The 13,531-nt window shown below is 45.1% G+C and overlaps 1 protein-coding gene across 1 annotated transcript in view; it reads left to right on the top strand.

Annotated features, from left to right (window-relative positions):
- The window catches only part of LOC137377915 (amine oxidase [flavin-containing]-like), a 67,315-nt gene that overhangs the window by 25,657 nt on the left and 28,127 nt on the right, over positions 1-13,531 (top strand). The window contains exons 4-6 of the mRNA XM_068047988.1: positions 8,699-8,803; positions 11,490-11,581; positions 12,798-12,939. Of these exons, the coding sequence (XP_067904089.1) occupies positions 8,699-8,803; positions 11,490-11,581; positions 12,798-12,939 (339 nt within the window). The remainder of the gene's footprint in view (positions 1-8,698; positions 8,804-11,489; positions 11,582-12,797; positions 12,940-13,531) is intronic.

Below are 13,531 nucleotides of genomic sequence, written 5' to 3'. Positions count from 1 at the left end.
AAAGCCTTAGATTACAGGACGATATAGATGGGCTGGTAAGATGGGCGGAGCAGTGGCAAATGGAATTTAATCCTGAGAAGTGTGAGGTGATGCATTTTGGGAGGACTAACAAGGCAAGGGAATATACAATGGATGGTAGGAACCTAGGAAGTACAGAGGGTCAGAGGGACCTTGCTGTACTTGTCCATAGATCACTGAAGGCAGCAGTACAGGTAGATAAGGTGGTTAGGAAAGCATATGGAATACTTGCCTTCATTAGCCGAGGCATAGAATATAAGAGCAGGGAGGTTATGATGGAACTGTATAAAATGCTAGTTAGGCCACAGCTGGAGTACTGTGTACAGTTCTGGGCACCACACTATAGGAAGGATGTGATTGCCCTGGAGAGGGTGCAGAGGAGATTCACCAGGTTGTTGCCTGGGCTGGAACATTTCAGCTGTGAAGAGAGACTGAAAAGGCGAGGGTTGTTTTCCTTAGAGCAGAGAAGGCTGAGGGGGGACATGATTGAGGTATACAAAATTATAAGGGGCATTGATAGGTTAGATAGGAAGCACTTTTTCCCTCAGTGGAGGGGTCAATAACCAGGGGCATAGATTTAAGGTAAGGAGCAGGAGGTTTAGAGGGGATTTGAGGAAAAAAATTTCACTCAGAGAGTGGTTGGAATCTGGAACATACTGTCTGAAGAGGTGGCAGAGGCAGGAACCCTGACAACATTTAAGAAGTATTTAGATGAGCACTTGAAACGCCTTAGCATACAAGGCTATGGGCCAAGTGCTGGAAAATGGGATTAGAATAGTTAGGTGCTTGATGGCCAGCACAGACACGATGGGCCAAAGGGCCTGTTTCTGTGCTGTATAACTCTAATACTCTATAGTTCTGTGGGCCCCACATATAAACAGGAAAGGTGCAGGAATCACAAAGGGTTCCACTTCATTGATGCGACTGTGCCCAGAACTTCAGGTTGGTGAATGGTCACTTTCCTGGCAGCAGCCACAGCACCTTCATCCTGAGGAAGGCAGGCAGGCATTCCTGCCATCTTTGGGCCAGCATGATGAACTAGAGGATAGTTGCTTGGAGACGAGGGTTACGCCCTATACACATGGCTCGTAACTCTCCTTTGCCTCCCGAGCATGTAAGGACAACATGCCTACAATGAGAGCCATGCAGCCACCAGGAACGTCATGGAGCAGAGCATCGGCATCTCAAGCAATGGTTCCATTGCCCGGACTACTTGGCAGAGGAAGCCCTATAATGCTCGCCAGAGCCTGTCTCCCAAATCACGGTGCTCTGGTGCATCCTCCACAACCTATGCGAGTGCAGCTATTGCCGCCAGACTTGCGGAAGCTACCTAGGAAAGAGGAGGAGGCAGAGAGGGAGCCTCTGGGATCCTTTAGCTCCAGACGGGCTGTTCCTGAGCACCTACTGAGACTCTGTTTCCCTTAAACCATCATCCCATCACCACCATTGCTCCACAATTCACCACCTTTCAGTCCATATGCTATGTTGCATCACAGGACTGCATTTTACATTTCCGCCATGGGTGGACCGCACGTCACAGAGCTGCTACGATATTAAATGCGACAGCTCATTTAAATGGCCAGGGGGGTCCACCCTCCCGATGTGGTCAGCATCCTTTGTGCAGGCGCTGATGCCATTTTTAAAGGTCTTCGAGCCCTTCCATTTAATTTAAATGTTTAAAGAGAGATGTCGCAAAAAATTTTAAAAACATTTATTTTGCCCCTCTCCCACCCCTCCCCAATAACCATTCAATGCATTACTTGCCCTTTCCCTACTAAAACACTTCCCCTGCCCACCCTAATCTTCCCCCCACAAAGTTCATAAACTATAAACTTCAACCCTTCCCACCATCCCCTAAACCAATGAGATTAGCTTGACCCCCTTCCCCGCCCTCCTGCACTGAAAAACTTACCTGTTCCCCCTTCCGCACCAGTGATCCGCCTCAGATCCCTGGATGGGGACCCGAAAGCGTGGGAGTGCCAGCCACCGGCACCAATATCACAGCAGGGCTGAAGATGGAGGCGAGAAGGTAATTAATACCTTTATTTAAATTTATTTAAATATGTAAATTTTGCTCCCGTCACTGAGCAGCGGGAATGGGGTGGGTGGGGGATGGTGGGGAGGGGGCAGACCCCATGATGCCTCGCCACCACCAGCAGTATCGGGCTGGGCTTTCTCGGCGTTGAGGCCCTTAGAGGCATTTTCCAGCCCCCCCCTGCCACAACCCCCAATGTCAGGGATGGGCGGTGGGGGGCTTTAAAATTCTGCCCACGGTGTCCCTTTGGCTAAAATCATGCAATAAAAGTAATCAACAAAAAACTTTTCCGAAACAATTTTATTGAACAAACCATCCAATATTACATACGAAAATGAACTGTTCACCCTTATGCACTCCCTTAGTGTCTGTCTTGTTGGTACCTTTGTCCTAGAGTTCCTGTGCAGTGCTACCCCAGTGGCTGCAGCATGGTTGCTGACTTTCAATGGAGGAGACTGCAGATGGCCTTGTAGGAAGACCTCACACAGCTATGGGCCTTGCACCCGGTGACTCACCATTTGCAGATCCCGACTTTATATGACCCTCTCCCATTCCCTTGGAGGGTGTTACTTGAGGGCCTCCTGGCCCCCCCACTGTGGAAACATGGCCTATCTCCCCCTTTTGACCTCCTGGATTAAGGCCTCCAGCACTATCTCCAAGGCCCTGGGAACCTTCGCTCCTGCCTTTTGCTCCATTTGGTTTCCTTCTTACAGCCACTCTCACTACAGGCAGTCAGCAGTAGTTTCTGCGTAATGAGAGGAGGTCCCCTTTAAGAGGGGTGGGTTGTCTTTAAGAGGTGCAGGCTAGCTAAAACACCTCCTAGCCCTGCCTGTGCAGGGCCCCAAGTTGAATGTTCAGCCAGCCAGCAGTGTGGATCATGCTCAGCTGAACGCTACATTCATTCAAATGAGGAGCAGCAAGAAATTTGCATGTTGCCGGCTTCAATGGGACTCGGCGTGGGCTAGTCCTGAATCCTGACCCTTGCACCCAAAAACAGGAGCAATCCAATTTTTAACCTATTGACCCTTGCAACAATATGAGTGGAACACTATCTAATTTAATCCAAGGGCTCTCAAGCGAATTACAGTTCACCCTTGCTGCCCTTGAGATTAGCTAACTCAACACAGACTGCAAATCAAACCTGGGACTTTCTGGTCTATCTGGCTTCATAATGTATCATGTGTTCAACTTACCAATTAAGCTCAAGTTCCATTTTATGAGCATGTGTTAGCATAGATCAGAGACAGTTTGAAGTTGATATGAATATGATATTGAAAAATAGTGTGGGCTGAATTTTTGCCGCAGAGGCAGGAAACAGGAACTGCGTCTGTTTTTGGGTCAGAAACCCGCCTCTGGGGGCAAACTGATTAAACTTCAGATTTTCACAAAGAGAAGCCCTTAATTGGTATGGAGACAGGTTTCTTGTCCACTTAGAGCCAGTGGGGGTGGGAATGGTGGCAGGTCAGATGAAACATGGGACTCATTTAGACTCCCACAGGAGTCAACACTGAGACTGCTGGTAGTCCTGAGGGAGAGATCTGTGGTTTGTGCCAAAGTCTTCCACTGCACCAGAGGAAAGCGAGATATCACAGGAGAACAGAAGGCCTGGTACCTGGGGCAGGGCAGCCCCTCGCTTCATCAATGCCAACCTGGATCTAATGCAGGAGGCTGTGAGGGAGAGGAGTGAGGTCGTCTTCCCAGAGGATGGCAGAAGGAGGCCTCATCATGCAGCAGGGGCACCTCTCTGTTCAGCATCATCTCCCTCTACCTCCTTTTCCTCCTCCAACTCATCTCATACTCCTCTCCCGATAAGCTGTCTCCTTCCAAGGCCTTATTGTCCTCAAGGTCCATACTTCTCTGGAGGGCCATGTTATGGAGAGCACAGCAGACCATCAGAATGACCAAGATCCTTGCAGGAGGGCATTGGAGGGCACCATCTGACTGGTCCGGCACCGAAATCGAATCTTCAGAAGCCCGATGGCATGCTCAATGGTTGTCCTACTGAGCAGGTGGCATTGGTTGCATCGCCTCTCTGCCTTTGTCTGGGGCTCCCATAGAGGGGTGAATAGCTATGTCTTCAAGGGATATCCCTTGTCCCCTTGGAGCCAGCCATGCATTTTGGGGGATGGAGAGAAGGACCGAGGCAACCTCGACTGCTAGAGGATGAAGGAGTGATGGCACCTGCCAGGAAAGTGAGCACACACATGATGGCAGCTCTTGTGGTTACAGACCAGTTGGATGTTGAGGGAGTGGAAGCCCTTCTTGTTACTGGATCTCATTGGCTAGTCTCTGGGTGCCTTGATGGCCAAGGGTGCAATCAATGATGCCCTGCAACTGGGGGAGTCCAGCGATGGAGGTGGAACTCAATGCCCTCTGTCCCCGCGAAGCCATGTCCATCATCAAATGAATGTGCTGTCCTGCTCTGGCCAAGAGGGCTCAGTAACCTGTGAAATGCTGTGGTTTGCAGTTGTGTGCGAGATGCCTCCAAGATCAACAACTGATCCTTGGAAGGAGCTAAAATGAAGACTTTCAAGACCATAGTGACTTTGTCAGCTACTGACAAGGCACAGCCACGAGTGCTGGATGGTGTGAGGTCTTCGGCGACAAGGGCACAGATGTCAATGACCATCTGCCTGGAGAGTTGCAGTCTCCTGCGGCACTGGGTCTTGATCATCTCTGTCTTCGGCGGTAGATCCTGTGGGTTTGGCCTCCATTGCCCTCCTGTCCTTCTTTCCTCTCCCATGTCCTCCGGATATATGGGGTTGTGCCCTTCCTGTGGAGGGTGTTGCCCCTCATCGCAGGGTCCAAGATTGGTCATGCCCCCATTGCCAGCTGCAGTCTTCCTTTTAGACAGGTGGCAATCCTGTTCGGATTGGCAGCTTGCCCCCTTTCTTCTGCACCCACAATACCAGGGGGTGACGACCCTGTTCAATGCCTGAGCACTGAGTGCCCACTCTTCCTGCCACCTGTGCTGTGCCAAGGGCACCTACTTACCCCCTTTGCCCTGCTGACCTCTTATGGGGCCAGCCCTGACTGGCTCCCCACTATGTACCTGCCTCCCCTCAGCTGTTCAGAAACTGACAGCTTCTAAAACCCATTCACCTCATTAAATATTCCACCCTCCCCTTCAACAAACTCTTAACGAGGTTTTTAGCTCATTCAATTGGCCTCATTTGGGAGGAGAGCAAGATTCCTATCCCGCCCTCCCACCACCCAGGTGATTATTGCCAGGGTGTGGTCAGCACCTTGAAATTAACAAGCTACCTGGCGCTGGTATTTTCGGGCCTTCCCCCCCTCCCCCCATTGCCCGCCTCCGTTCCCGACATGGCAGGAGGGCCCGAAAATTTAGCCCACTGAGTATTCAGTCCTGCAATGAGAATCTCTGAACAACACGCACCATATACCCTGTGCTGTATTCTGTATCATTGAGTAATCGGTACATATCTGATGCTATATTCTGCTTCTCTGAATAACAAATACACATCCAGTGCTGTAGTGAAATTCTCTGAACAGTGAATATATTCAGCACAATACTGGGTGTCCCTGCATAACATGTACATATTCAATGCAGTACTGGGTGTCCCTGCATAACATATACATATTCAGTACAGTACTGGGTATCTCTGAGTAACATATACATATCCAGTAGAGTACTGCGTATCTCTGAGTAACATGTACATATCCAGTACAGTACTGGGTATCTCTGAGTAACATGTTCATATCCAGTACAGTACTGGGTATCTCTGAGTAACATGTACATATCCAGTACAGTACTGGGTATCTCTGAGTAACATGTGCATATCCAGTACAGTACTGGGTATCTCTGAGTAACATGTTCATATCCAGTACAGTACTGGGTATCTCTGAGTAACATGTGCATATCCAGTACAGTACTAGGTATCTCTGAGTAACATGTTCATATCCAGTACAGTACTGGGTATCTCTGAGTAACATGTTCATATCCAGTACAGTACTAGGTATCTCTGAGTAACATGTACATATCCAGTAGAGTACTAGGTATCTCTGAGTAACATGTTCATATCCAGTACAGTACTGGGTATCTCTGAGTAACATGTTCATATCCAGTACAGTACTGGGTATCTCTGAGTAACATGTACATATCCAGTACAGTACTGGGTATCTCTGAGTAACATGTGCATATCCAGTACAGTACTAGGTATCTCTGAGTAACATGTTCATATCCAGTACAGTACTGGGTATCTCTGAGTAACATGTTCATATCCAGTACAGTACTGGGTATCTCTGAGTAACATGTACATATCCAGTACAGTACTAGGTATCTCTGAGTAACATGTTCATATCCAGTACAGTACTGGGTATCTCTGAGTAACATGTTCATATCCAGTACAGTACTGGGTATCTCTGAGTAACATGTACATATCCAGTACAGTACTAGGTATCTCTGAGTAACATGTTCATATCCAGTACAGTACTAGGTATCTCTGAGTAACATGTTCATATCCAGTACAGTACTGGGTATCTCTGAGTAACATGTACATATCCAGTACAGTACTGGGTATCTCTGAGTAACATGTTCATATCCAGTACAGTACTGGGTATCTCTGAGTAACATGTTCATATCCAGTACAGTACTGGGTATCTCTGAGTAACATGTACATATCCAGTAGAGTACTAGGTATCTCTGAGTAACATGTTCATATCCAGTACAGTACTGGGTATCTCTGAGTAACATGTTCATATCCAGTACAGTACTGGGTATCTCTGAGTAACATGTTCATATCCAGTACAGTACTGGGTATCTCTGAGTAACATGTACATATCCAGTAGAGTACTAGGTATCTCTGAGTAACATGTTCATATCCAGTACAGTACTGGGTATCTCTGAGTAACATGTTCATATCCAGTACAGTACTGGGTATCTCTGAGTAACATGTACATATCCAGTAGAGTACTAGGTATCTCTGAGTAACATATACATATCCAGTAGAGTACTGGATCTCTCTGAGTAACATATACATATCCAGTGCAGTACTGGGTATCTCTGAGTAACATGTACATATCCAGTAGGGTACAGGGTATCTCTGAGTAATAGATACATATCCAGTAGAGTACTGGGTATCTCTGAGTAACATATACGTATCCAGTGCAGTGCTGGGTATCTCTGAGTAACATGTACATATCCAGTAGAGTACTAGGTATCTCTGAGTAATAGATACATATCCGGTAGAGTACTGGGTATCTCTGAGTAATAGATACATATCTGGTAGAGTACTGTGTATCTCTGAGTAACATGTACATATCCATACAGTACTGCATATCTCTCAGTAACATGTACATATCCAGTGCAGTACTGGGTTTCGCTCAGTAACATGTACATATCCAGTAGAGGACTGGGTATCTCTGAGTAATAGATAATTATAAAAGTAAAATCCCATGGGATCCAGGGAAATGCAGCAAGTTGGATGCAAAATTGGCTCAGTGGCGGGAAACAAAGGGTAATTGTTGATGGGTGTTTTAGCGACTGGAGGACTGTTTCCAATGGCATTCCACAGGGCTCAGTACTGGGTTCCCTGCTTTTTGTGGTATATATCAATGATTTGGACGTCGGTGTAGGGGGCATGCTCAGGAAGTTTGCAGATGACACAAAGATTGGTCATGTGGTAGATAGTGAGGAGGTCAGCTGTAGGCTGCAGGAAGATATTGAAGGTCTGGTCAGATGGGCAGAAAAGTGGCAAATGGAATTCAACCTGGAGAAATGTGAGGTGATGCATTTGGGGAGGTCAAACAAGGCAAACGAATACACGATTAATGGGAAAATATTGAAAAGTGTATAGGAAGTGAGAGATCTTGGAGTGAATGTCCACAGATCCCTGAAGGTAGTAGGACAGGTCGATAAGGTGGTTAAGAAGGCATATGGAATCCTTTCCTTTATTAGCCGAGGTATAGAATGTAAGAGCCAGGAGGTTATGCTGGAACTGTATAACTCATTGGTCAGGCCACAACTTGAGTACTGTGTGCAGTTCTGGTCACCTCATTACAGAAAGGATGTAATTGCACTAGAGACGGTACAGAGGAGACTTACGAGGATGTTGCCAGGACTGGAAAAATGCAGCTATGAGGAAAGATTGGATAGGCTGGGGTCGTTCTCCTTGGAACAGAGAAGGAACAGAGGGGAGATCTGATTAAAATGTATAAAATTTTGAGGGGCCTGGATAAGGTGGAGGTGAGGGGCCTATTTACCTTAGCAGAGAGGTCAGTGAGGGGCATAGATTTAAAGTGATTGGTAGAAATATTAGAGGATGGTGGGGGTCTGGAACTCACTGCCTGAAATCATAGTTGAGGCAGAAACCCTCAACTCATTCAAAAGGAGTCTGGATATGAATCTGAAGTTCCATAAACTGCAGGGCTACTGACCAAATGCTGGAAGTGGGATTAGACTGGGTGGATTATTTGTCGGTCGACACAGACACAATGGGCCAAGTGGCCTCTTTCCGTGCCTTAAACTTTCTATGATTGTTTCTATGATTCTATATCCAGTGCAGTACTGGGTATCTCTGAGAAACAAGTTAATATCCAGTGCAGTACTGGATATCTCTGCGTAATAGATACATTTCCAGCACATTGAATTGCATTTTTCATTGCATTTACTATCTTCTTTTGCAGGGAAGGTCTTACCCATTTAATGGGCCATTTCCTCCTGTGTGGAACCCTATTGCTTACATGGATTACAACAACCTCTGGAGAACTTTGGACAAAATGGGAAAGGAGGTGACACGCTTGCTTCTTTCCAGAAGTATTGGAAGAATATCTCTGAGTAACAGATACACATCCAGTGCAATGCTGGCTATGTCTGAGTGACAGATACATATGCAGTGCAATGCTGGCTATCTCTGAGTAACTGATACACATCCAGTACAACCTGTGTTGGAAGGGTCACATACATTTATTTTACTGTCTGTCAGTGCTTACATTTTCCCTTCTTAAATCTCCAGTGGATATGAAATCAATGGGGTGAGAAGGTGTTCTCCTCTAAGCTGTGTCAGCCGTTAACCAGGTACCGAACTCACTAAGAGCCACCTGGTGGCTGAATGAAATTTTTCTGGTTGTTCCAAATCTGGGGTTTCCATATGGGGAATGCAAGGTTCAATCAACAGTTCCAACAACTCTGGGAATCAGGACAATCTGAATAATTGATGGCCCACCTGGTCATCTGTTTGGGAACAATGCCAAATTCTATAGATTGAGATGCCCAGGCAATGAAGGCATTGCTGATTTTTGTTATAGAGGAATGCATAGCAAATTTGCTAAGCTTTTTTTTATTCGTTCCTGGGATGTGGGTGTTGCTGGCTAGGCCAGGCATTTATTGCCCATCCTTAATTGCCCTTGAGCAGATGGTGAAGAGCTGCCTTCTTGAACCGCTGCAGTCTATGTGGGGTAGGTACACCTACAGTGCTGTTAGGAAGGGAGTTCCAGGATTTTGACCCAGTGACAGTGAATGAACAGTGACATAGTTCCAAGTCAGGATGGTTTGTGGCTTGGAGGGGAACTTGCAGGTGGTGGTGTACCCATGCATCTGCTGCCCTTGTCCCTCTAGGTGGAAGTGGTTGCAGGTTTGGAAGGTGCTGTCGAAGGAGGTGTGGTCAGTTGCTGCAGTGCATCTTGTAGATGGTACACACTGCTGCCTCTGTGCATCAGTGGTGGAGGGAGTGAATGTTTAAGGTTGTGGATGGGGTGCCAATCAAGCTGGCTGCTTTGTGCTGGATGGTGCTGAGTTTACTGAGTGTTGTTGGAACTGCACTCATCCAGGCAAGTGGAGAGTATTCCATCACACTCCTGACTTGTGCCTTGTAGATGGTGGACAGGCTTTGAGGAGTCAGAAAGTGAGTTACTTGTCACAGAATTAATAACTTCTGACCTGCTCTTGTAGCCACTGTATTTATGTAGCTGGTCCAGTTCAGTTTCTCGTCAATGGTAAGCCCCAGGATGTTGATCGTGGGGGATTCAGCGATGGTAATGCTGTTGAATGTCAAGAGGAGATGGTTGGATTCTCTCTTGTTGGAGATCGTCATTGCCTGGCACTTGTGTGGCACGAATTTTACTGACAACTTCTCAGCCCAAGCCTGAATGTTGTCCAGGCCTTGCTGCATATGGATATGGACTGCTTCAGTATCTCAGGATTTGCGAATGGTACTCAACATTGTACAATCATCAGTGACATCATCATTTCCGACCTTATAATAAAGCAGCTAAAGATGGTTGGGTCTAGAACATTACCCTGAGGAACTCCTGCAGCAATGCCCAGGAGTTGAGAAGATTGGCCTCCAACAACCACAACTAATTTTTGCGCTAGGTATGACTCCAACCAGTGGAGAGTTTTCCCCCTGATTCCCATTGACTTCAATTTGGCTAGGGCTCCTTGATGCCATATTCGGTCAAATGCTGCCTTGATATCAAGGGCAATCACTCTCACCTCACCTCTTGAATTCAGCTGTTTTGTCCATGTTTGGATCAAGGCTGTAGTGAGGTCAGGAGCTGAGTGGTCCTGGCAGAACCCAAACTGAGAATCAGTGAGCAGGTTATTGCTGTTTAAGTGGTTCTTGATAGCACTGCCGACGACACCTTCCATCACTTTGCAGATGATCAAGGGTAGATTGATAGGGTGGTAATTGGCCTGATTTAATTTGTCCTGCTTTTTGTGTACAGGACATATCTGGGTAATTTTCCACATTGTCAGGTAGATGCCAGTGTTGTAGCTTTATGGCCTCCTCCAGCATACAGATACTGTAAAGTGCGATTTCCACTCGGAAGCCCATTATGCAGCCCTCAGATCCTAGCTCAGTGATTGTTGAAAATGAATAATTTCCAAGAGTAACGAAGGTTTCCTGAGTATAAAGTGAGTAACATTTTCCAAAGCCTGCTGTGGGTCTCAAGATGTGGCCACAAACAATCTCAATTAAACAGTATCCCTTTAATCAATTACAATTGCCTTGATTAATGGTCCTGCCAAGTTGTGCACTTTAAACAGTTGTGTACATTCTCAAGAGGAAATAAATATGCAGAGGTTACACAATCTTGGTCTAGCTGTGTCCTTTGCCTGTGGCTGTCACTGTGAATAAAGGCACTTCTTCAGCCTGTCTGAAACTGAAGAGAATTTTGGCCAGTGAGCATGCCCAACAGAATCATGGCCCTACCAGAAATTCCTGGCCCCACAAAAGCATAATTCCTGACCCTTCCCCAATTTCAGAAATTTTGGGGCCAGTTGCTTTCTCCCTTGGCAGGATTTATATCCCTGAGAAGAATATTATAGCTTGGATAATATACCAGAGCAAGGAGGCCTTTGTTCCTCTCTCTATGGGCTGGATCTTTAAGCCAATCTTAGAAGTGAAGAGACAGTATCCTAACGCAGCCCCATATTGTCTGCATATTGTAATGATCATTAATTTAATATCTTTAGGTTCCTGCAGATGCACCATGGAGTGCTCAACGTGCAAAGGAGTGGGATAACATGACCATGAAAGAGTTAATTGACAAACTCTGCTGGACGAGGTAGGTAGCTCCTAATGACGTGGCTGCTAACAGTTTGTGACAATAATGCTTGACACCTCAAGGGTCTACAATTTCAGGAAGAAGAATTCAGTATAATCTTTCTTGAAGGAGCACCAATCATTCTGGTATCATTTATCACCAAAGAAAAGCTTTGTCTAAGAGTATGTCAATCTAAGCATAGAACAATGTCTTGCCCTCCTCAAAATTGGACACTTTTGCCAATAGGATAGCCAAGTTTAACAATCTTCTTCAAACAGCCTGAAATTGAAAAAATTGATTTTTTTTTCATGAACTTCGTACCTATTAAGATAAAAGATATCAGTGTGTCAGAATCAAGAACTCACATTACCAGGAATAACATGCGTTTTTCTAAGAACATAAGAAATGGGAGCAGGAGTAGACCATTTGGCCTCCTGAGCCTGCTCCACCATTCAATACGATCATGGCTGATCTTCTATCTAAACTCCACTTCCCCCCCGCTCCCCATGTTCTCTCAATTCCCTGAGAGATAAAAATAAAATTCAACTATTCAGCCTTGCGTATACTCAACGTTGGAGCATCTATAAACTGCTGGGTAGAGAATTCCAAAGATCCACAACCCTCTGAGTGAAGAAATTTCTCCTCATCTCAGTCCTATATAATCTTCCCTTAATCCTGAGGCTGTGTCTCTATGTTCTAGATTCCCTAGCCAGGGGAAACAAACTCTCAGTGTCCACTCTGTTAAGCCCATTCAGAATCTTGTTGCAATTACATCACCTCTCATTTTTCTAAACTCCAGAGAGTATAGAATTTCCTCAGCCCCACATCATAGGACAATCCTCTCAATCCAGGAACTAATCTAGTAATGCTTCTTTAAAACTATTTGATTGTATTATTCTCAGATTAGGTATCCTGATCAGTCTCCAGAAAGGAAAAAGACACCAATCCATATTCCTTTAAAACACATGCTAAACTGGAATTAGGACCTCCCACTTGAGATGAAATGCCAAGGCTCTAGGTCTGGAGTTATAATAATGGTCTTCTCTGAAGATTTAGGAGTTTTTAATAGGTGAAACTGTTGATAAAAATTAAAAAAGAGGGAATTTACTTTCTTTGAATTCCTTCTTTTAATTCTGCCAACCATTTGGTCCTGTTTAAAATGGGATAAAGCAAGTAGTGGAGTGTAAGATTATTGTGTGCTTTGACCAGTACCCTTACCCTATACATTTTCCTACAGTGCGGCGAGAGAATTTGCAACGCTCTTTGTCAACGTGAATGTCACTTCAGAGCCTCATGAGGTCTCTGCTCTTTGGTTTCTGTGGTATGTGAGACAGTGCGGAGGGACAAGGCGGATATTTTCTACCACCAATGGAGGCCAGGTTTGAAAGCCTGATGTTTAACTTTTACAGTTCAGACTGTCACTTAAGACAATTAGCCTGGCCCAGAAAATGCAGTCAGATTCATTTAATTATTTTTATGTTGCATTGATACCTTCAATCCAATAGGGTGTTAATGACTACTTTTAAGATTGAATTGTGACAATTTTTAGGTTATAACTGTTAAATTCTTTTCCAAAATTGAATAAAAATGCAATCACTTTATAACTCTGCATCACTTTAGAGTCCATTCAAGAATTCATACCTGATTTACACTCAACTTATTGCAACTTTGCAAAGCGGGTTTGACTTTGCACTGATACTAAGCTTGTGATGTATGAAAGCAGCCTATGTTACAAATTCAAGCCAAAATGAAACATTTGTCTGGTAATTACTATTGATGATATCATACAAATAATTAACACATAACATTCTGGTTTAAGATAAATGAATTAATGTCTGTCTTATAATAGCAGTCAGAGAAATGTTATATGAAGACATTTAAATGTTTGATTACTAGTGTCACCAACAGTAATTTCTAGACTATTGACACTGACATTACAGAGTAACAATACTTATATTACAAGAACTTAGT

Source organism: Heterodontus francisci, chromosome 15 (assembly GCF_036365525.1).
Source record: "Heterodontus francisci isolate sHetFra1 chromosome 15, sHetFra1.hap1, whole genome shotgun sequence".
NCBI classification, from domain to species: domain Eukaryota; kingdom Metazoa; phylum Chordata; class Chondrichthyes; order Heterodontiformes; family Heterodontidae; genus Heterodontus; species Heterodontus francisci.
This window is presented reverse-complemented; position numbering and strand designations above follow the sequence as displayed.